Source organism: Mastigoproctus giganteus, chromosome 8 (genome assembly GCF_048544385.1).
Source record: "Mastigoproctus giganteus isolate SK-2022 chromosome 8, ASM4854438v1, whole genome shotgun sequence".
Classification (NCBI taxonomy): Eukaryota; Metazoa; Arthropoda; class Arachnida; order Uropygi; family Thelyphonidae; genus Mastigoproctus; species Mastigoproctus giganteus.
The window spans coordinates 164,011,818-164,035,805 of NC_143582.1; the positions used below are offsets into that span (position 1 = coordinate 164,011,818).

The 23,988-nt window shown below is 35.8% G+C and overlaps 1 protein-coding gene across 8 annotated transcripts in view; it reads right to left on the reverse strand.

Moving 5' to 3' along the window:
• LOC150081977 (fat-like cadherin-related tumor suppressor homolog) overlaps window positions 1-23,988 on the reverse strand; it is a 1,021,521-nt gene that overhangs the window by 426,358 nt on the left and 571,175 nt on the right. For all 8 annotated transcript variants that reach the window (XR_016547261.1, XR_016547260.1, XM_090379029.1 and 5 more), the window contains 2 exons: window positions 23,495-23,658; window positions 10,028-10,350 (listed from right to left, as the gene is read on the reverse strand). Coding sequence is in view for 6 of the 8 variants with exons in the window: in XM_090379029.1 (XP_090235155.1) it covers window positions 10,028-10,350; window positions 23,495-23,658 (487 nt within the window). In the remaining 2 variants the exon portion in view is untranslated. The remainder of the gene's footprint in view (window positions 1-10,027; window positions 10,351-23,494; window positions 23,659-23,988) is intronic.

The window sequence follows — 23,988 nt, forward strand, 5'->3', positions numbered from 1 at the left end:
GGTTGGTTATAGGATTCGTTACTGTTACTGGAGAAATTCAATTTATATGTTTCTGTATTTTCTTTATGTTTTTGAAAGCTGGTTCATAGGAAATACTGCTTGATATTTTTTCAAAGACAGCAAATGAAAATATTTTTTCATTTGCTGTCTTCAGGCTTTGCTATATCTTTTCCATTCCATTTTATAAAATGAGGACAGATTCTTTGGTATTTGTTGTTTATTTTATATATTTTGTCCCAAACCTTCCAGCTGTCTGTTTTTTTAGTAATTATAGATGCAAAACGAATCCAAAATTCTTTCTTACTGGTCTTAGTAATGCGTCTGACATTTGCTCTTACCTTTTTGAATTGTATCAGGTTAGTTGTGGTAGAGTACCTTCAGAAATTATTCCATGCCTTGATTTCCTCTCATTTTGCTAGAGTGCATTCACACATCCAACACGGCTTTGGATGTATGGGAAACTTTGAAGTTCTTGGTGTTGTTAGTTTTTCTGCAAGGAGGAGTTTATCAGTTACATATTTTGCTGCAGAGTCAATTGAAACCAACTGTATTTGGTGCTATTCTAATATGGCCAGTTGCTTATATCTTGCCCAGTTTCCCTTATCTAATCTCCACTTGGGAGTTCCTTCAGATTGACAAGGAGTCGGTTTGTTTAAAGCAATCTTTACTGGAAAATGAGCACTACCTAGTGGACCATTGTGAACTGCCCACTGCAGTAGAGGGTACAATGAGGGAGTGCATATGGATAGATCTATTGCTGTAGTAGTTCCTGTGGGTAGATGTATATATGTGGGTGTCCCGTCATTTAAGAGTATAAGGTTCAGCTTATCTAATAGTTTTTCTAGAATTTTACCTCTTTTATCTATGTTTTCATTTCCCCATAGAGGATGGTGGCCATTCAAATCTCCCATGATACATAAAGGAAGTGGCAGTTGGAATACCACGTCTTCTAGTTCTGTAAAATTTATATCTTGGTTTGGTGGCAGGTACATGGAGGCAATGTTACATGAAAGTTTTCTGCAATGCATACTGCTATGACCTCTAAATTAGTCTGTAAGGAAAACTGTTGGATAGGTATACTGGAGTTTACTAAGATTGCTACTCCACTATGTGCTGTACTGTTCTTTGTGTCCTTTCTGTATATATTATAATGTTTTAGTATTATTTTATTCTGAGGTTTAAGATATGTTTCTTGCAAACATAGACTAATCGAACTGTATTGTGATAGAAGATCATGGATATCTTCAAAATTGTTGCAGAATCCTCTACAGTTCCAGTGAAAAAATGTATTCATTATTTTGTTCTGTTAGTACTCTCAGCTTGTTTTCTTGAGGGTGTTGCCTTAGGGTTCTCTGCTTTTTGTCTTCCTTTTTTAGGGGAGTGTGGCTTTCCAGTATCCATTTCTTCTTCTTCTGCAAAAATTTCTAGTATTGTTTCATCTGTCTGATTCTTTTCTTCCACTTTCATGTTGTCTGTTTTATTCCCATTTACTTCAATGGTTCTATCTTTATTTTTGGATTTTGTGATTTCTCTAGTTGGTGGTATTGTAATGGGTGTGTTTATTGCCTGTTCTGGTTTTTGTTTTGGTTTTGGGTCAATGAGTAGTGAACACAACCAATCTGAAATGTTTTTTTTTTGGTGGGATCATTACTTCCATTGGCATTTCTATTGTTTTATAAGTTTGCGTTACTTGTGCATACGATGGTCTATTTATTCGTTGTGGTTGTATTGTTCTTTTAGCTTCTTAATATGTTACATTGTTTTCCGCTTTATATTTCTGTATTCTCTTTTCTCTCTTCCACTCTTCACATTCTTTCGAGTAGGCATTATGTTCTCTTCTGCAGTTGGGACATCTTGAATTTTGTGCTGTACAGTCTTGTTGTGTATGTTCTCATGACCCGCAGTTTGCACAGATAGCGAAACCTTTGCATGCTGCTCGAGAGTGTCTGTACTTCTGATACTTAAAACATCAGACAGGGTTTGGAATGTATGGTCTTAGTGGGCAGTTTAGGTATCAAGCTTTTACAGTTTTTGGTGGTTTTGGGGTGTTGAAGGTCAGAATTATATTCCTCGTTGGGATAATTTCCTCCGTCTCTTTTAATTGTTATTCTTTTGACTTGAATAACCTCTTCATCTTTCAGCTCTTTTGGATTTCACCTTTGGGAACATTGCGGAGGTCTCATTCTGTAATTACTCCTTTCGAGGTATTGTGGGTGAAATGAGGAGTAACTGTTATTGGACTATCTCCAAACGTTTTTGCTTTCATTAAATGCTCTGCTTGTTTTTGGTTTGTCATCTGTACTAGTAAATTCCCTGATTTTAGTCTTCTGACTGTTTCAGGGGAACTAGCTAAGCTTTCAAGAGTTTTTTGGATTTGAAATGGTGACAAACTTCCGATGGGTTGTTGATTCTTGGAATGAATAATTAAGAACAGTGGTGCGACTAGGAGAAGCGTCTCTGTCTTTTGTCGCTTAGCTGTACCTGAACGCATTTTGTCTAATTTTCTGCTAGTTTGTGTAGCAGGAACATGGTCTCTGCTTGCCACGTTTTCTCCTTTTAGCCCTTGGTGAAAGGACTTTTCTGCAAAGGTTTCCAGCCCTGCCACGGAGAGGCAGGATCAGTGCCACTGGGAGACCAGGCGGTTGAAGGGTTAGTTGGTTAGTGGAACTAGAAATTATGAAAAGGAAAGGAAAGGTGAATTTCCTTTCTGCGTTCTGACTTGTAGGCTTCAAGTAAGACCTGTGTTTAAATAAAACTGTTTGGAAAAGGATGAGAATTTAAAAATAACTTTATTCACTTATCAAGAGCACACTAAAGTCGCAGTAATATTGCTTGGCCTTGAAAAAATGCTTGGCACCCACTTATACACCTAAAACCATTGGGTTTTAGGTGTATAAGTGGCTTAGGACATATTATATCACTGTGTTTTATGCCTCTACAAGTATGTGTTCATGGGCTGTTGTGTTCTGTGGGCTGAAAAACCCAGAATAACTTACGTAGCAAAGCTACACCCTCCGTATGACAATGGCCAACTACAGCACCAACTGAACCTTTCAAAATTCCTCCAACATATGAGAGAACCTCTCCAATGAGTGACAATTTGTGAAATTATTATACTGTTATGCAGAGAAGCAAGATTTTCTAATAATTTGTTAAATGTTTCTTTAAATTTATTCCAATTACCCAATTCTACAATGCCAGTGGAAGTTTTTTCCAACAATCAATTAGTCACCAGCTGAAAGCAAATCTTGACACACTCATCCTGCAACCATCCTTTACCAATCTAAATCTGTACCCCCTTACTTGTAGTAATCAAGGAAGAGTAAGCATGGGTGCCAATGGCATTTAGTTTTATCAATCCATTTAAAGCCTTAACCATTTCAATCAGGTCTCCTTGCAAATTCCTAGTTCACAGATGCTGCAATTTGCAGAACACTGGCCAGTTGAATTGATTTTTTTTTGCACACTGTCAATTTAGGCCATAATGTGACAAAACAAATATACAGAACTCAAGTCTTTCTTTTGTATCTGCATACAGTACCCAAGATGCAGACTCCCCTCTCTTATACAACGAAATAATCACCTCTTTGTCCCTGCTGGCAAAATTCCTGTATATCATTAACAGAGCCCCATGTGCTATCCTAGTTATTACTGTTATGGGAGTTTCTGGTGTGAGGGTTACTTAGATCATAATGTGCTTATCAAAATAATTGGGGCTACATATGATAATTGCTAACACAGGCATCAAAAGTGGTCATACAGCAGAATTTGTTTCAGAAAAGAAAAAAATTCAGAGAGATTACATCATTACCTCTGATACGGCTGAATGACAAAGATTCTATATAATCTTTGTCATTCTTTCAAATCTTTCAAATCTTAGAGAAAACTGAATGTGGAGTGTTGAATATTGTTAAACAAGGCACATTCAGTAACTGCATCTACATTCACACATGAGGAGTTATTCAAGGAGGGGAATGCCAGAGGTATATTAAACTCTGGCAGTAAGCTAGATAATCTTGTAATAACTGAGAGTAAAGTGGAGCAGAAATTGTTGAAGATAAACATAAGAAAAGCACCTAGGGTGGATGGAATTGATCCAGTTATATTAAAGGAGGCAGCAAAGGAAGTAAGCAAACACTTAGGCATAATTATGAGAGTTTCCTTGGATTCAGAGGAGGTACCCATGGACTGGAAATGTGCAAATGTGACCCCAATCCACAGAGGAGGATCAAAGGGAGACACAGGTAATTGCAGACCTGTTAGCTAAACTTCTGTTCCAGGGAAATTAATGGAGGCACTGGTTAAAGAAGCATTGCAGGATCATCTAGACAAGACTTCGGTTACAGGTCAGACACAGCATGGGTTTGTTAAGGGAAAGTCTTATCCAACCAATTTGATCGAATACTATGATGTAGTCACAAAGGAACGGGATGCAAAGAATAATCTTGATATCATATATTTGGATCTTAGAAACAGTTTTGATATTGTTGCACATGGAAGACTGCTGCACAAATTAGAGCAGTGTGGCATTGGAGGCAAATTGCTGCTATGGATAAAGGGATGGTTGTGAGGGAGAAGACAGAGAGTGGTAATCAATCGACACTGCTCTTCATGAACTAATGTTATTAGTGGAGTCCCCCAGGGTTCAGTGTTGGGTCCATTGTTGTTTTCTGTATTCATTAATAATATTGATGATGGTATATCAGGCTTAATGTCAAAGTTTGCAGATGATACGGAAGTCAGCAGAGTTGTTAATGACACTAATGACAGTAAACTGCTGCAACAGGATCTAGAAAAGATGAGCAGATGGGGTGAGAGGTGGTTGTTGTTGTTGCTATTTGGTTTTTAGGAGCATTAGCGACTAAGGCCATATTGCTCTGGGGATATGCGGTGGTCATTCACTGACATTTCAGTATCCTCCATTTTTGGTGGTCACTGGCTCGAACCCCGGTCTAATCAAGAAGCATGTGCTACGCACTGCTGCTCCTGCCCACCTGACTATGGAGGCGCGAGTGAGAGGTGGCAACTGAAGTTTAATATTGACAAATGTCAATATTAAATACTGACATTTGTCAATATTATTTGACAAATGTTTTGTCAAATTATTTGTCAATCTGGGGTTACTGCTTCCCATACTGCATATGGGAAGCAGTAACCCCAGAGTAATGTATCAACTGTGTGGTACTACACTGACAGTGGTATAGAGTGAAAAAGACCTGGGGGTAATTGTGCAGGCAGATATGAAGTTTTCTGAGCAGTGCAGATGGACTGCAAGAGTAGCTCATGGTGTCTTGTCAATGATATACAGGAATTTTTCTAGCAGGGATAAGGACATGATTATCCCCTTGTACAAGGCAATGGTCAGGCCACACCTAGAGTACTGTATACAGGTCTGGAGGCTTCATTTTAAGAGGGATGTAGAGCTGTTGGAATGAGTACAGAGAAGGGCAATAAGATTAGTGAATGGAACAAAGGGTTGCTCTTATGAAGAAATGCTTAAATTTTGAAAATCACAGTGTCTGGAGACTAGGCACCTGCGAGGTGGTCTGACTGAGGTGTATAAAGCCTTGAATGGTTTGAGCATGCTCAATGCTGATGGGATTCTTCCTCTTGCTGAGAATAATCGCCTGAGAGGGCATAAATTCAAACTGAGGAAAGACAATTGTAGGATAGATGTGCAGAAGTTTGCCTTTAGTCAGCAGATGGTTGATTGCTGGAACAAATTTCCATCTGTCATTGTACAAGTTGATAGCTTAAACAGATTCAAGGCAGAACTAGACAAACATTTGGAGCAAGTGGATGGGTGAAATGAGAAGGGGGCGTGTTTTTTTTTGGCTGATGCTATATAAGCTTGCTTTCTTTCATCATGTGTCATAGCTAATGCTAATGCATGTTTCACTATAAATAGTTTCAAGCAGAGTATTCGTGGCAGAGGATCATTTCCTGTAAGCAGATACAAATGAGTGAAGTGTGTGAAGTCTATTTTATGTAATGAGCTGTTCCCAGCAGCCCATAGCAATATACTGCTCATAGAATTTCATGTCAGATTGACAATTATTATCCATAGGTCTTTTTTTAATCTTCATTGCCTTGAATATAGTACCAACCAATTTGTGTGTTATTCTGGGATTATTGCTACCCAAATGCAGTATCTTTCATGTATAAAGGTAATAAGCACTTTGTCTCTTACCACTTAACCATTCCTTTATACATAAGAGTAACTTGCCCTTAATGCCGCATTGCTCAAATTTGTATAGTGGTGGTTAATGTGAAATAGTATCAAAAACTCTACTCAAAACTAAAAGTACTGTAACACCGAGCGAAAACAGATACAAAAATAGATTGTGACAAGTTTAATAATAGGAAATATACATATATTATATGTATATTTTTATTTATATGTTTATACATACCAACAAAAAGCTTTCGGTTGTTTTGTCAACCTTCCTCAGTTAAACTGACAGTTAAGAATGGAGCATGAGGGCATGTACTGCCAATCTTGTACGTGAAGTGTGTGATTAATTGTTGGATGTTGAAGCCTGTGGCTGTGATGCATATGGACATTGCCAGCATCTGCATACGTCACATGCAGACGCTGTGATGCATGAGGACGCTGTTTTGATAATGAATCCAGAGTGCACAGGCCTCTTTAATCAAAAACTCTACTATAATCTAAGTATATGATGTCACAATTATTTTTGCATCAAATTCCTTTGTATCTATTAATTGCTCTGAGTAGCTAATCAAGTTGATCAGACAAGATCTCCTCTTAACAGAACTATGCTGTAATTGTACTATAACTGAGTTCCTATAAAGGTCATTCTGTATTACTTCTTTAATCAATGATTCCATATTCCTTAGCACAGAAGTCACCTGATGCTATAATCCCCTTTGTGAAAGGAGAATTCTTTTAATTATGGCTAAATGTTTGCTTATTACTTTTGCAGCTTCTTTTAACAGATTGCCCCCGTTACCTTTTTACTTTCAGCTTCAGCAATCTCTCTCTCTCTCTCTCTCTCTCTCTCTCTCTCTCTCTCTCTCTCTCTCCTCCAGCTTCCTTTCAGTAATCATAAAATCAGTTATCTCTGTTGAAATCAGTTATACTTCTGGCATACCCACTGCTAAAAAATTTCTTCATATTTTCATGTAGGTGGAAAATATTTACTGAGTTTGTCCACAATTCGTACAGGATCAATAGTTTGCCATTCATCCCTTTATAGGTATCCCATTATAGGAGTAATATTTCTAAACAATGGCAAACAGTGTTGAATTTCAGAAGATATTGCTCCCTTTCCCTCTTCTCCTCAAGCAATAGATTTGTATAAAACGTGGCCTATTAACAGGATTTTTTAATTTTTCAGAAGTCATAAAAAGTCTGAATGTTAGGTTTAAAAAAAGTACTGCTCTTCCCACATCCTAATATTTTTGGCATAAATGTATTATGTTTATAGATTTAACATTAAAAGAAAACTAAGTTTTATTTTTCAACTAGCATTTTTTTTTTTTTTTTTTCTAAACCTTGCACGCATTCTGAATCCAGCTCAGCACAGACTATTGCTCCCAAATATTTCTATAAAAACCCTTAAAGATGTTCAAAATAAAGCACTCAAGTTACCCGAACTTACTCCACCACTTCCCTAGAAATGTTTAATTTCTGCTGCATGCTTTTTATACAGATATTTCCATTGGTATGATCTTTCAAATTAGAATTTGTAATTCTCATACTCTACTAAACCAATCAGCACACATGCATTAATCAGTCGGAATTTATCCATGGTACAACTAGAAATTCACCAAACAAACATCTTTCTTCATTCCCACTATTTCTATTCTCTGGAGCAATTTAAATGTGAATGAACCCATACTAGCATCATTTAGTCAGGCTTCCATCATCCGCTACCATAGGAAAACTCACCTGACTCTGTAGACATCTCTGACATAAGAACAATGGATCAACACTGCCCTCAACATCAGGACAGTCAAGAATTAAAAATGATAGCCTCTTCAGAGACCACATAGCAGGTTGATGCCAGTGCTATTTTTGAGGAAAGTGTTGTTTGGGAATCTTCCAATGACTACTATGGCCACATTGTACATAACAGTGGTGCTAATAATAACATGATTTAATCTTAAGTATTAAGTGAATTATATGTAAATATAGAGGCTTGCTGATTTGAGGAAAGTAAAGAGGTCATCTTTATTTGAACTGTCCCCTAAGGTATGTGTTAAGGTCACTTTATCCTGTTGGAAGTGGCAAAGCTGTTCATCAGGCCATTCATAAAAAGGAACATTCTATCAATAAGTTTTTGACTGTAACCTGGGAAGAATTGCAATGAGGTCCCAAAGCCAGACTCATTTTTTGCAAGGAGATATAAGTACATTGGGTGAATGTGTCCAATGTGCTTTCTTACTTCTAATCATTCAAAATCTTAATTTATATAGTTTGGCTTTAATGTTTTTATTTGGAATAGCTTGCTACTTGATTTATTGATTGTTATTTGATTGATTTCTTTAAACTTGTTATTACAGTAGAGAAAAAATTAATGAAAAATATTCACAACAAGGATTATGACAGTTGTTGAAGTGTCTTTAAAAAATACTACTGTAAAGTATTACAGGCAAGGGAAAAAAAAAAAAATCAAGAAAAAATGTCTACTGTGGGACAGTGTTATAGCAGTGTAAAAGTTACAGCTTTTAAAATTGCACTTTAAAATTTTATAACCAATTTTTTTAAAAATTTTATAACCAAAAATTCTTTGGTTATAAAATTACTTTAAAAAAAAAAGCTATTAAAAATATAAAAATGTTATCAAAACCAGAATCAATACATACATGTGGTTTACCAGTCAAAAAGAATTAATGAGAAATAATAATTAATGCCTGCACTACAAGTATTTCAATTTCAAGGATAGAAACAGAACCTATCCCATCATGTGTACTTAAAAAATCATGATGCAAAAATCATGGGAGTACTGGTACGTTAAACTGTAGCATTTCACCAAAAATACTAAATCTATTTTTGCATAGTTCTTAAGTGTAATTTTGTAGTAAAGCATTTCTCAATACATGCCACTGTTGATTCATGCATTATTGCACAATAGCATACAGGAAAAAATAAGCAGCATATACCCTGTTTATAAAAAAAAAATATTGACAGTACAAGAAAATCATAGTCTTTTGAGGGCTCTACTGAAGTGAAGGCATATGACCAAACATTTGTTTGTACAAACAATTCATTGTAAAAAACAAATGTAAGTAATCTATTCACAATATCCCTGGCAAACAACCAGCAAAATGAGTTATAAAACAGATTAAGAAATCCTGTAGTAGAGCATCTTTGATTTGTGGAATCCTGCTTTTCAGATCTAAATATGCCAACCTATTAATATTCATGTGCCTTAATTCCACTGTCTGTTTCATTCCATTCCTCTTTGGTATATTTTTCTCTTGTCAATTTAAATACATTTCAATTACACTTGTGGTTAGCATGGTTCAAATTGAAATGAAATGAAAGTACAGGAAAATGTTCAGATCTGAATTACATACACTATTAGCCAAAGCATACCACCATTAATACAATTGTTGTTGTTGTTGTTGTTTGGTTTTTAGGAGCATTAGCAACTAAGGCCATATTGCTCCGGGAATATGCGGTGGTCATTCCCTTGACCTTTCCGCATCCTCCGTTTTTGGTGGTGACGGGCTCAAACCCCGGTCTAATCAAGAAGCGTGTGCTACGCACTGCTGCTCCTTCCCACCTGGCTACGCAGGCGCCTCCATTAATACAAACAAATTCTGTAAACTACAATTAGCAACCCAGTGACAGGACTTTGTAGGGAAATAAAAATGAGATAATTAACTACTGTACAACTTCAGTATAGTATATACAGTGTAACGAATATGCAGGTATATGAAGTAATCACTAAAGGTTGTCATAATAAGTCAGAATAAAGGAGTTATTATTCATTGAAGAGAGATGACAGATAATAAAATTCTTGCATGTAATAAAATAATTTAAAAAATAACTAACCAGAAAATACTGAAAAAGAAATCTGTGCATTTATTCCTTTATCTCTATCAACAGCAAGGACTTGTACGACAGATGTACCTATAGCAGCTGTTTCATATACTTGCCCTTCAAAAATTACTGACAAAAATTCTGGTGCATGATCATTATGATCTTGCACTCTAACTTCTACACGAGCAAAACTTCTCTTTGATGGTGTACCGCTGTCTTTGACCATCATAGTGAGGATATGTCTCTGGACGGTTTCATGGTCTAAATTTTCAGAAATGGACAGTGTCCCTTTAGTGGAATCCAAGTGAAATTTCTGGGAGCTTCTAGAGCTTGCACTATTAAAATAAATAAAACAAAAGAATTAATACTAAAAAATTCAACCATAAACAAAAAAAAAAAGTGCACTGTCATCAGACCATAAAATGAAAACCAAAACACTATGTAAAAAGGCAAAAAAGTTGGTTAAATTTAACTATTTCTTATTTTGTATGCTTATTTTGTTTGCATTAGTTTTTCTGGAGTTCAATATTCTGGCAGAAGTTTTTTTTTTTTTTTTTTTTTTTTTTGAACATTTATGTCTTGCATAATTAGTTAAGAAAGGAGGAATGTTGTCTTGTAGAACACTTCTAGACATCATCATAGAGGTAATTTCTCCTTTCTTAACTAATTGATATACAATGTATCAAACCACTGCAGCTCTGATATCTATTAACGTCTGGTATAAGTGTATGAGGTCTCCGTAGCCAAGTGGCCAGGAGCATGAGTGCAATAGCACATATTCTTTGAGTAGACTGGGGTTCAACCCCCTGATTGCTAAATATAGCCGATTTGCCACCTTGCTGTGGACCAGCATGGCAGATTATGGCCCATTTCCTTCAATGTTACTTGTTAAGGAGGCCTCCATCCTGCAGTAGATTGACAATGGCTGAAGATTTATTTATTTATTTTTATATAAGTGTACACCATCACTGTGATATATAAGATCCTGCAGTACTGATATAACTACCAAATGAAAGAATAAGGTATCTCCAGACTCATTCTGCAATGTTTGTGGATATTATATAGATTCAAAGAAGATGAACCATAACATCATTGGTGGCACCAAGTTTTGCAGTGCATATGAAGCTATTATTTTGGAATACGTATGTACGACTGATCAAAACAAACTGTCAGCACTACATTTCTTCTGTGGCAGTTGAAGGGAAGGTCAACATTACAGGAATAGTTTCATGGTGGTATAAGTGTATTCCTTTTGACATATCTCAAATAAGGAGATAGGTTGCAAACCTCATGACTGCTAATATTGTATGGTGGATACACCAAAGTTAAAAATTCTGTGAATCAAAAACCTTTTCCATCATACCATCCTCTATTGCTCTAGTGTCACATAGAGAACAGGATAACTGAGATTAAACCCCAGACAACTGCTCAAGTAAAGTGCCATATTTCCCTAACAAACAAACTGAATAACTTGGTGAGGATTTGCATCTAATCAAATACAATGTAGAACTCCTGCCATCTCATTTAAAAGAGTGAAATCTACTATAACCTAGCCTCATAAAGACTTCCACAAACACACAAAAAAAGTCGCTTATGAATGTCTTTATATCATTGCAGAATCCTGTGCTACTGCCTGATTTGATTGGTCTCTATAGAGAAATTGGAATCATTCATAATCTAGAAGAATGGAATCCTTTCATAGACAGTGCAAGTAAAAGTTTGAGAACTACATATTTTGCAATGGAAACATGCATCCATCGATTTCTGATGTGCACTCCACCCACATTAAAGAAGACTGGAAAGGTAAAGTATATGTTAGAGGCTACCAAGTATTACCAGTATAAATGAGATATCTGTGGTGACTTTGAGAAGATGAGGTTCATTCTGAGTTTGCAAGATGGTTCCACTAAGTTCCCTTGCTTTCTTTGCCCCTGAGATAGAAGGGTGGTAGCTTAGCACCTATAGAAGAAGAGAATGGTCTGTCAGAATTAAGTTACTGCTTGTCATATAATGTAGTAAACAAGCTAATGGCTCCTAAAAATGAAGTCTCGTTTCCACCAGTCCATATAAAGCTGGGACTAGTCAAACACTTTGTTAAAGCATTGGATCCTCAAAATAGAACCTTCAACCACATCCAAGCTGTTTCAAAAATCATCTGATACAAAAGTGAAAGGTTACATGTTTATTGGTCTACAAGTAAACGAGATGTAGCTTCACAAGAACTAGTAGACAAAGTGAGTGATGCTAAGTCATTTCACCTTGTAGTAAATGGCTTTCTTGGTAACATTACCAGTGAAAATAAATTACAAAATATTGAAAAGTTTTTTGTAATTTTCACAGTTAATGTTAACTGATAAATTGAATGAAAGTTATGGAAAAATGGCATGCAGAATGTCAATCAAGCTTTATTACTTACACTCATGCCTGAATTTTTTTCAGATCAAATCTGGGCAATATATGCAAAGAGAATGGGAAGAGATTCCACTAGGACATAGTCAATGGAGAAGAGGTACCAAAAAAGATGGGATGAAGCCAAATTGGTGACTAAATCTGTTTCTGGTTTCAGGATGATCATCCTGACCAAAAAAAAAAGAAAGACATTCAAATGTACATTTTTTAGGAAATTCTTTTTTTATTGAACTGAATAAAATTTTGGTGTTTTAATTAGTGATTTCTTTACCATATTATCTACTTGTAGATTAATACTCTACTGAATGAAAAGACTCCATTGAACAATGGAGTACCATTTCAACTTCTGGTTAAAACTTTTAACAATTTTTAATCAGAAGTTAAACATTGTTAATAGATTCCCTACAGCTTCTGATATTGCATATTTACTTTTTTGTTCATTTCTGGACAAACCATTGATGCTAAGTCACATTTGAAATCAGCACACCCAAATTCATAAAGAGTCACCAAGAAATCAAGTATGAGAGTGTGTGTGGATGAAAAATTTTGAGCTCGTGGGAACACAAGTATTTTGGAAATTTTTACCATCTTTTCAATTAATTAACATATTAGATTGTGTTTGAAAAATAGTTTAATAGTCTTAAGTCACATTTATTTGCTAATTTTTTAAATTTACCTAGTGATTTTCTAAGTTACAACTTATTATTCATACCACTATTGTATTGGCGTTTTGGCTCAAATATCATAGCATGTAACTATAGTGCAGTGGAATAGTAGGGTTTTAACTGTGACAAATAAGTAGCTTGAAGATTCTAATCACTTGTTAAGAAATTTTACTTTTTAGTAAAAATTTAACTAATTTAACACTGCAATCATAACAGTATAGTATAACATATCTTGAATTTGACAGCATAATGTATATCTTGAATTTAATAGCATATGGTATAACTTAAAACTTGATAGTGTAATACAAATCACTCTATTTAGAAATCTAGCAGTACTGTCAGTATTGTGTAGTACTGTCAATTATCAATTAAATTGAGTAATTTTCACTGTTAATCAATTAAATTGTATTTAAATGGAAATCAAGCCCCACACTAGAGCAGCAAAGCAATGGGCACGTTTATGAGAATTTGAAGAGTAAGATAGATGGCCTGAATGGAATTAAAAGGAGGAGGCCGATCAAGCAGTCAGCTGCCCAACTCAATTCCAGAGCTCACACTTGTGCATCTGACAACACAGCAGCCATCCCCAGTACAGAATGTGCAGGTCCCATAGGAGGCAGTTATTGTCTGTGATTGCTATCAGTAAAATGGAAAATATACTGGGCAAGAAGGATAGGCAGAATAGGATCACAGTATGTCCACCAGGGGGGCAAAGTAGATGACATCGTATGATAGATATCATTTTTAAAGGACTCAAAAGGTGATATTATAGGCATTGGTACTAATGGCATTAAGAGTAGGAGACCTGAGAACTTAAACAGTATAAGGCAATGTTCAGAAAAAGTCACAAGAATGTGAAAGGACTTGCAATTCTGCCCAGAGTAGTCATTTTGAGAGCCACGTCAAATCAATATAGCCCTGAAAGGAATGTGCAAGGCTCATGGGGTAGAATTTTTCTCAGCGTGATCTGTGCATGTTAACAGGAGAGACTGCTTTTACAGTAATGGGATACACTTAAATAGAAAGTGCAAGAACATTTGCTGATGCTATAAGGCAGTAATATGTGGGTCAGAAAACTCCTAGTTTGGGGGAATACATAGAATAATAGAGTAACTAGAGCTGCAGGCAGAGGTGAAAGTGATTCTTGCACTGCTACTACTGGAAAATGCAGGTAACTGGAAAGCAAGGTATTGGGAATTTCGGGCCCAAGTAATTTCGGGCCCATCACAGAACAAGTAAATACATGGGCTGTGTTAGGATAACTAAGAGTAAGAACATGTACATGTATACTTGCATGTACACTAATGCTAGGGGCATTATAAATAAATTTGATGAATTTGAAGTACTGATTAAATCATCAAATGCAGAAACTGTAGTGATAGCAGAGACATGGTGTCACTCAAACAAAAGTGATGCTGAATTTTAATATGGGGAGTACAATGTATAGAGAAAGTAGAGATAGGAGGGGTGGAAATGTTATGCTTTTAGTTAAGAAGCATATTAAATCTAAGGTAGTGCATTCAATTGACATGGGTATACAGTGCAACGTTGAGTCAGTTTGGTGTGACATAAGCTCTAGGAAAGGAAAAAAAAAAATGAGACTAGGAGTGTGTTATGGGCCTAATGACTCTGATAAGCACAGTGAAAAACTATACAGAGAAATAGAATAAACCAGTATATCAAAATGTCTTATAATAGGGGATTTTAACTTTCCATATGTTGACCGGAATTTGTGGGCAAGTCACCCACACACTAGCAAGACTTTGTAGATTTCTTGTGACTACAGCAACATGTTAGAGAGGCAACAACAGGAAGCAATACTTTTGATCTGGTTATCAGCAATGATTCTTCATGCATTAAGAATCTGAAGGTTCTTGGTTTTAAGTAGTTTTTAGGTTATTTAGGCCTTAATAACTTAAGTTTTTATGGCCTAAATAACTAACAAGGATTAAATAACTTAAGAATTAACATACTACATTTGCAAGTATCATGATATAAATCCCTCATCATTATACTGATGTTCAGACATTCACTTATCAATCAGAGTCAAACAGCCTGTCATTCTAATCAGGAGAATTCATAGAATAAATCTTGTAACATCACTGATTTAAATTTCATGAGTATTCAAAGCATCATATAAGAGGTGTGATCAAAAATTCCAGGACTAACATTTGGGAAATTATGAAGTTTACTTACTGGCTATCCAAATGATCTCCTTCAAAGTAGCCTCCCTAATATTCTATAAACTGATTGTAGTGTTCCTTCAACTTCTGGATGCATTCCTGGTCAATTTATTTTTGGACCGCTGATAGTTCCTGAATCATATTCTAAATAATGTGAAAATCTGTGAACTTTCAATGAGGCTTTAAACTTTTTTTTTTTTTTTTTTTATGAAAATTAAATTCCCAGTGTATGGCAGATGGAGAACTGCTATAATGCAATACTTCACAAGGAATTCTTGAATGTACAGAAGCATTTTCATAATAAAAATGCCAATTCCATTAAGACACTCTTCCAGCCATTTTCTCCAAAGAGCATTGTACAATCATCGCAGAACTGTTCTGTAGTATTCCTTGTTAAATGTTTAGTTATGTGGGACAAAGATATTTTTTTTTTTTTTTTTTTTTGGCTGATGCTGTATAAGCTTGCTTTCTTGCATCATATGCCTCTAATAATGCTAATCCAATGTGGAAGTCATAATGAACAATGCCGTTGGAGTCATAAAACACAATTTTATCAAGGCTGTCTTGCTTTTTGCGTCTTGGAAAAGATAGAGGCTTCTAATGGGAGGACTGGAGCTTTTGTTCCTACACAACCATATACCCACAAATCATCACTAATAAGAATGGAAGAAACAAAGGGTGGTTTCTTGACATGTTAGGACTTGCCATGACACCTTGACATGCTAGGACTTGCCACTCTCTATGATCAATGAAGATGCAAGGTGCAAACTTGGCTGAAACACCTTGCATTTCCAAATTTTGTTTTAAAATTTATTAAGATGTCCAATAAGAAATACCAATTTCACTAGCAAATTTGCAGAGTTAAATTTTGCTCACTCTTGATGGGACCACAACCATGACTAATTATCAGTTTTTGAAATTGAATGGTGGCCAGAGAAAGGATCATCTTCAACAGAGAAGTGGCCCTTTCTAAACTTTACAAACTACTAGAAAGTCTCTGAATGTTCAGAATCTTCTCTAAAAGCTGTTCTTAACATTTTGTGGATTTCTGTTCATGCACTTTTCCCTGAGCTGAAATAAAATTTATTTCAAAACATACTCATGAAAATTGTTCAGTAAAATCACTCATTTTAAAATGTGCTGAAATAATCCCAGGGGCTCACATCTGGTGAGTACGGGCTTGGCATACCCATGGTCCTGAGCTGGATATCATCATTCTTCTCTTTCTTGGTGATTCCCTTCTACTTCTGCCACTTGTTTTCTCTCTCTCTCTGGTAATTCAAAAATTTTTTTTGGCTGGTGCAACCTTGCACCATATAGCTAATATTAATAATAATAATAAACACATAAAACACCTTCCATTCAATATGCACTAATTCACTCATTACAGATAAATAAGTGATTCATGCATTCCTATGACTATGAGTCAGTGAACATGTTATGATCAGCTACAATTTTAAAATACGAAATCAGTCTGTGAACATTTTAATCAAACTGTATTGCATTAATTTTTAAGTTAGTTACAGTTCCTACATAGGACTCTAATGCATTAAGGGCTTATGCCTCAAGCTACGAAAGAGTTAGACTATGTATATCTTAGTGCACTTGCATCATTAATTCAAAGCCAATTATAAATTAGCAAATTATTTGCAATGGCGGCATCCTTTAAGTTACATCTCATATTGTGAATACCTTCATGACGAGTTGCCATGACATTGCACTACTTCGAATAAGTAGTGCAATGTCATGGAGGAGAAGGAGAAGACTAATGTTACTTATTCTCAGTGGATACCACCACCCAGATGGCACCGTTTTAGGACTATTTGGCCCTTCTTCGGTGGGTGGGAAAGTACCCAAGTAGTGTAATGATGACAAAACAGTTGTGAAGTATAACTCCACAATATGAGAGATGCCTGGTGGTGTATGATGTAAGTTCTGAACTGTTTTGTCATAATTACACCATTTGGGTACCTACCCACGCACCGAAGAAGGGCCAAATAGCCCTGAAACGGTGCTGTCTGGGTGGTGGTATCCACCGAAAAATAAATAACATTAGTCTTCTCCTTTAGGTGAAGCATTACTTATTCGAAGTAATGCAATGTCATGGCAACTCATCGTGAAGGTATTCACAATATGAGATGTCACCTTAAACGATGCCACCGTTGCAAATAATTTGCTAATTTATAATTGGCTGTGTATTAATGATGCAAGTGCACTAAGATATACATAGTTCCTACATAGTTATTAAAAATTATATAAAATCCAAACACATTATTTAAATGGCAGTTAAAGTACAATAATAGTAAATTAAATGTTCTCTACAAAATGTTTAGAGAATGACACAGTATCTTAAAATTGCAGTGTCATAGTGAGTTGCTATTTGTCAACACGTACAGTGCTCCATTTAGACACAGTAAGGCATGGATCACCTGTTTTTCTGAGTCAGACTGAATTAGCATGTGTTAAATAGATTTGCTTCAAATTAGAGAAAAGTTTAACAGAAAACCAAGAAATAATAAAAATAGCATTCAATGAAAATTGTTATGCATTGTTAAAAGACTTTTCAGTGGGTCATAAAATTCAAAGAGGGTCTTTTGACTGTCAAAGACAATCCTTTCTCTAGCTGCCATTCAACTTCAAAATCAAATTTTTCAATCAAACCATGTTTGTGACCTAATCAGAATGTTAAATTACCTGCTAAGTTGCTTGGGAAATTGGAATTTCTTATGGAACATGTCAGTCAATTTTAACACAAGATTTGTGAATGTGGCACTTTCAGCCAAGTTTGTGCCTCTCGTTTTGACTGATGCTCACAGAAAGCAGCAAGTTCTTGTATGTCTGGATCTTCATCAAAGTGCTGTCACTGACCCACACTGGAACACGAATCATAGATGTATGTATAGCTAAGACTCAAAAATAAAGGATGCGTCCTCTCAAAGGAAGAACTAGTCTTTTCTGAGGCCCAAAATCAAGACAATCTTGATTGAGTGTGATGATCACGCTTATTGTATTTTATGACTCACAGGAATTTTTTTGCTATGAATTTGTTCTATATAGTCACACAGCAAACTTGGGAATACATTAAACAGTTCTACAGTGATTGTGCAGTTTTGCAACAACTGAGTATATTATTCAGAATGCTACACAGGAAGGAAGGAACAATTAGAAATTCCAAAAGAAGTCTACTAGTAATGTTACAAGAAGTTGCAGAAATGCTGGAATCAGTATATACAAAGAGATTATCCAAAAGCCAGTAGTTCATTACCCAAACGTTTTTAATCATTACGCATATCTGGATAATAGTAATTTTAGAGTAAGCTCCACACCAGTATGGAGGGCAGTTGAAAACAGTCAGAGGTCAGAAAAATTTCAGAAACCACTTAGATCTGAATTAGCTGGTTTCAAGTAGATTTCCAATATTTTTTCTGTGAGTTATTGGTAGGAATTTTCTTCTCTGCAAGGAGAAATGCAGCTACAACAGCATTAAAAAGAAGGATACCTTAATGTTTAATGAACAAATAAGACAAATGTCCATTAATACCACTGTTGCTACAAATGTCATTAGCATTAACATTAGTAGAGGCATACAACGCAAGAAAGCAAGCTTATGCAGGATCAGCCAAAGAAAAAACAAAAAACAAACCACACTCCGACTTCACCCCCTCCATTCATTCCAAATACCTGTCCAGCTCAGCTTTAAATTTATTTATGTTGTCAACTTCCACAACAAAAGATGGAAGTCTGTTCCACCAATCAACTACCCGCTGGCTAAAGGCAAACTTCCGCACATCTATCCTACTGAAGTCTTGTCTTTCTTCACTTTGAATTTATGCCCTCTCAAGTGATTATTCTGAGCAAGAGGAAAAATTCCATCAGCATTGAGCATGCCCAAACCATTCAAGACTTTATACGCTCAATCAGATCACCTCGCAGGTGCCTAGTCTCTAGACACTGTAATCAGCAAAATTTAAGCCTTTCTTCATAAGAGCACCCCTTTGTTCCATTCACTAATCTTGTTGCCCTTTTCTGTACTCATTCCAGCAGCTCTACATCCTTCTTAAAATGAGGCCTCCAGACCTGTATACAGTACTCAAGGTGTGGCTTGACCATTGCCTTATACAAGGGGATAATCACCTCCTTATCCCTGCTAGAAAAATTCCTGTATATCATTGACAAGACACCATGAGCTACTCTAGCAGACCGTATGTACTGCTCAGAAAACTTCATATCTGCCTGCACAACTACCCCAAGATCCTTTTCATTCTCTACCACTGTCAGTTTAGTACAACAGAGCTGATACGTTATTCTGGGGTTACTGCTTCCCATATGTAGTACTTTACATTTGTCAATATTAATCTTTATTTGCCACCTCTCAGCCCATCTACTCAACTTTTCTAGATCCTGTTGCAGCAGCGAACAGTCATTAGTGTCATTAACAACTCTGCCAACCTTCGTATTATCTGCAAACTTGGACATTAAGCCTGATATACTATCATCTATATCATTTATGAATACAGAAAACAACAATGGACCCAACACTGAACCTTGAGGAACTCCACTAATAAAAATTAGTCCCCGATGAGCAGTGTCCATTGATTGCCACTCTGTCTTCTCCCACTCAACCATCCCTTTATCCATAGCAGCAATTTGCCTCCAATAGCACACTGCTCCAATTTGTACAGCAGTCTTCCATGTGCAACAGAATCAAAAGCCTTCCTACGATTCAAATATATGATATCAAAGTTATTCCCTGCATCCACATCATAGTAACCAATCAAATTGGTCAGACAAGACTTTCCCTTAACAAAACCATGCTGTGTCCGAGCTATAACTGAAATCTTGTCTAGATGATCCTGCAGTGCTTCTTTAACCAGTGCCTCCATTAATTTCCCTGGAACAGAAATTAAACTAACAGGGCTATAATTACTTGTGTTGCCCTTTGATCCTCCTTTGTGAATTGGGGTCACATTTGCACATCTCCAGTCCATGGGTACCTCCCCTCAGTCCTATGAAGCTCTCATAATTATGGCTAAGGGTTTGCTTACTTCCTTTGCTGCCTCCTTTAATATAACTGGATAGATCCCGTCCACCCCGGGTGCCTTTTTTATGTTTATCTTCAACAATTTCTCCTCCACTTTCCTCTCAGTTCTTACAAAATCATCCAGCTCACTGCCAGAGTTTAACTCACTTCTGGCATTCCCCTCCCTGAATAACTCCTCATGGGTGAATTTAGATGCAAAATACTCATTTAATTTGTTAGCCACCTGAGCAGGATCATCAACAGTTGAACCATCAATATCCAGTGGCCCAATCTGATTCATCATTTTCCTTCTAGAATTTACATAGGTAAAGAACTCTTTTCTGTTTTTCTTTGCATCCTTTGCCAAGGATTTCTCATAATCTGCCTTTGCCTGCCTAATCTCCTTTGTGACTTGGTTACAGACCAGCTTATATCTATCATAGGCTTCCATGTCACCCATTAATTTATATGTATCCCATGCATTTTTCTTCTCTGCCACATGTCTCATTAGTTTATCTCAACAATATCTAAACCTTGAACAATATTTCTCAGTTTGTATATAAAGCCTAGTAGCTTCCAAGATAAATTCTTTGAATGCTTCCCATTTTGAATTTGTTGTTGGTAACATCATCAGTTGGTCCCACTGTATAGAATTTAAATACTGTCTCAGACCACCGTAGTCACCTTTACGAAAGCAAAAACCCCTCCCTTTACCCTTGATGGTAGTTACATCTTTAAGTAAATCCCACATCAATACACTACAATCACTGACACCTAGTGGTTCCTTTATCTGCAGATTCTTAATGCATGAAGAATCACTATCGATAATCAAATCAGGGGTATTACTCCCTCTAGTTGCCTCCCGAACATGCTGCTGTAGAAAACAATCATCCAATAAATCCACAAAAGCCTTGCTAGTGTGTGAGTGACCAACTCACAAATTCCAGTCAATATCTGGGAAATTAAAATCCCCCATTATAAGACTCTGATTTACTGGCCCACTCTATTTCCCTGTACAGTTTTTTATTATACTCATCAGAATCATTAGGCCTATAAAACTGCAACCATTATCAACCCACTGCAGGATGGAAGCCTCCTCAACAATTCATGCTGAGGGAAATGGACCATAATCTTCAACGCTGGTCCAGTGCGGGTTGGCAGATGATCATATTTAGCAGTCAGGGGCTTGAACCCCGGTCTACTAAAAGAGTTTGTGCTACTGCACTCCTGCTCCTGACCACTTGGCTATGGAAGCGTTTAACACACTCCAACTCTCAATTTTGATTTCCCAGTGCTTATGTCACACCAAACTGACTCGACACTGCACTATCTTGCGATGTCGACTGGCTGTACCTCCTTGGATTTAATGTGTTTCTTAACTAATCGCATAACTCCTCCTCCCTTCCTAACCTGTCTATCCTTCCTGTACACATTGTACTCCCCAAATTCCAGTTCTGCATTTGTTATATCTGTGTGACACCATATCTCTGATATCCCAACAATATCTGCCTTTGATGTTTTGACCAACACCTCAAATTCATCACTTTTATTTACCAAACTCCTAGCATTAGTGTACATGCAAGTATACATGCACCTGTTCCTATTTTTAGCTATCCTAACACAACCCATGTTCCTATTTTTAGCTATCCTAACACAACCCATGTGTTTACTTGTACTGCAATGACTCCCAGTAGTCTCTGAAATCCCCTGGGTCTTGTTTTCCTGTTGTTTCTGTTGTTCAACAGTTTTTCAAAAATATTCTATCACAGTAATTTTTATTTTTTATTTTCCTTAAAAGATCAAATCCTTTGTAAATACAAGAATGCAGACATCTTCCTGTTCAGATTTTCATTGTTAATCTACTAGGTTTCTTTAATTGTCATCTAGCAATTTTCCTGGGATGTGACAGCTCCAACAACTTTTATTAACTATTGTTGTGGTTGTGCCTCAAGACTGATGGAGAGGTCATATAGTTTTTTTCAAGGTAGTTGTCAGCTATGTTTCCAATAAATATGAGGTACTCTCCTATTACTGTACCAATCCACTATCTTGTGATCGAACATGATTTTTTAATGATCTATGTGCCTCCATACAATTCATCAGCACACAATGAAAGGGGGAAAAAAAAAACCCTACTCACATCTGATCTCTTTCTGAGCTTTCCAAAGAGTGTCCCATTTATCTTCAGCAATCTGCACATTTGAAATACTCCTAAAATATCTACTAGTCAGATTTATTGCTTTTTCTGGTGCAACATTGTCCAACACTTAAGATATCCTTTTCTTGTCCCCAAAGGATACTGCACTTGTCATCACTAGGTTTGCTTCAATAGATTACCCATGCACTGATGTGAGCTGTCAAATGTGTGCCATAGATGTGGAATTCAACAGTTTTTGCAAAATGCACAGGTATATTTCTACTATTCCTTGTTGTAGAAATATGCATATATGAAAACAATATTTGCATCTCACAGAAATATAAAAATTTGGATTCTGAAATCTTAGACTTATTATTACCAGTGAAGCCAAGCTTTACTGGTAATAATAAGTCAAAGATTTCAGAATCCGAAGCTTGGCTTCACTCGTGATAATAAATAACTAGTAAAGATGATCAATTTCCTTCTTTCTCTGTCTCTCAAAATGAAAATAAACTACTGCCATTATGAATATAATATTTTTATAGAGCTAAAAAATGGTGGCCAGAATTTTTAAAAAAAATTACAATGAGAAATAATCATAAATTAGTTGTAAATTTCAGAATCATTTTAAAATAAAGGAAAAAATAAACCTAACATACCACTTGCATTACAGAATTAAATACAGTGCTTTTGGGTTAAACAACAAAAACTCAGATAAAAGAAGTAATAATTTCTTAAGTCTTAATTTTTCATATGCTTCAGTGGAGAAATGGTAAGAGAGAAATCAGAGAGAATATGCTATATGTGCAAAAAACATACTTTCTGCTGAGATGAAATAGAATCATTTGATCTGACAAAAACCCTGATCTGAAAAACATTTTCTGTTTTTGACCAAGTAAAACTGTTTTGGAAAAGGAAATGCTTTATCTTAAAATCAAAGAATTCTTTTATTCCCTCATTATACATTTTGTCATTTAATCTACTTGAACAAATTACAATGTTATTGACAAAAAATAAAAATAAAAGCATAAAATAATGCAATTGTAACAACAGAAACTATAATACCTGCTATGAATAGCGTAAAGTAATCTATTGTCATGATCTCTATCTCGTGCTTCTAACTGCAGAATTTCTGTTCCAATAACTATATCCTCCACTACATCAACAGTATATGTTGGTTCGCTAAATTGTGGTTGATATTTGTTAATGGCATGTACTTTCACTTGGAGCTGGAAGAAAAAATAACATACTTAAAACAAACAAAAGAAATATCCATTTCTTCGTGCCCTCTTTTATAGTATTATTATATTATAAAAATTATATTATAATATAATTTTATATTATAAAATTACATTATTATAATATTATATAATATTATAATTTAAGGGGAAAAAAAACATGTTTCTTTTTATACTTCTGAAATATAGTTTAACTAGTTCCAAGAATCTGTTTCAAAAACACAGGTTAAGGAAGTGGGCATTACATTTTATAATAAAAATTTATAACACCATAACTGCATAAAAATACTATCTAAAGTACATATAACTTACCTTAAAAAT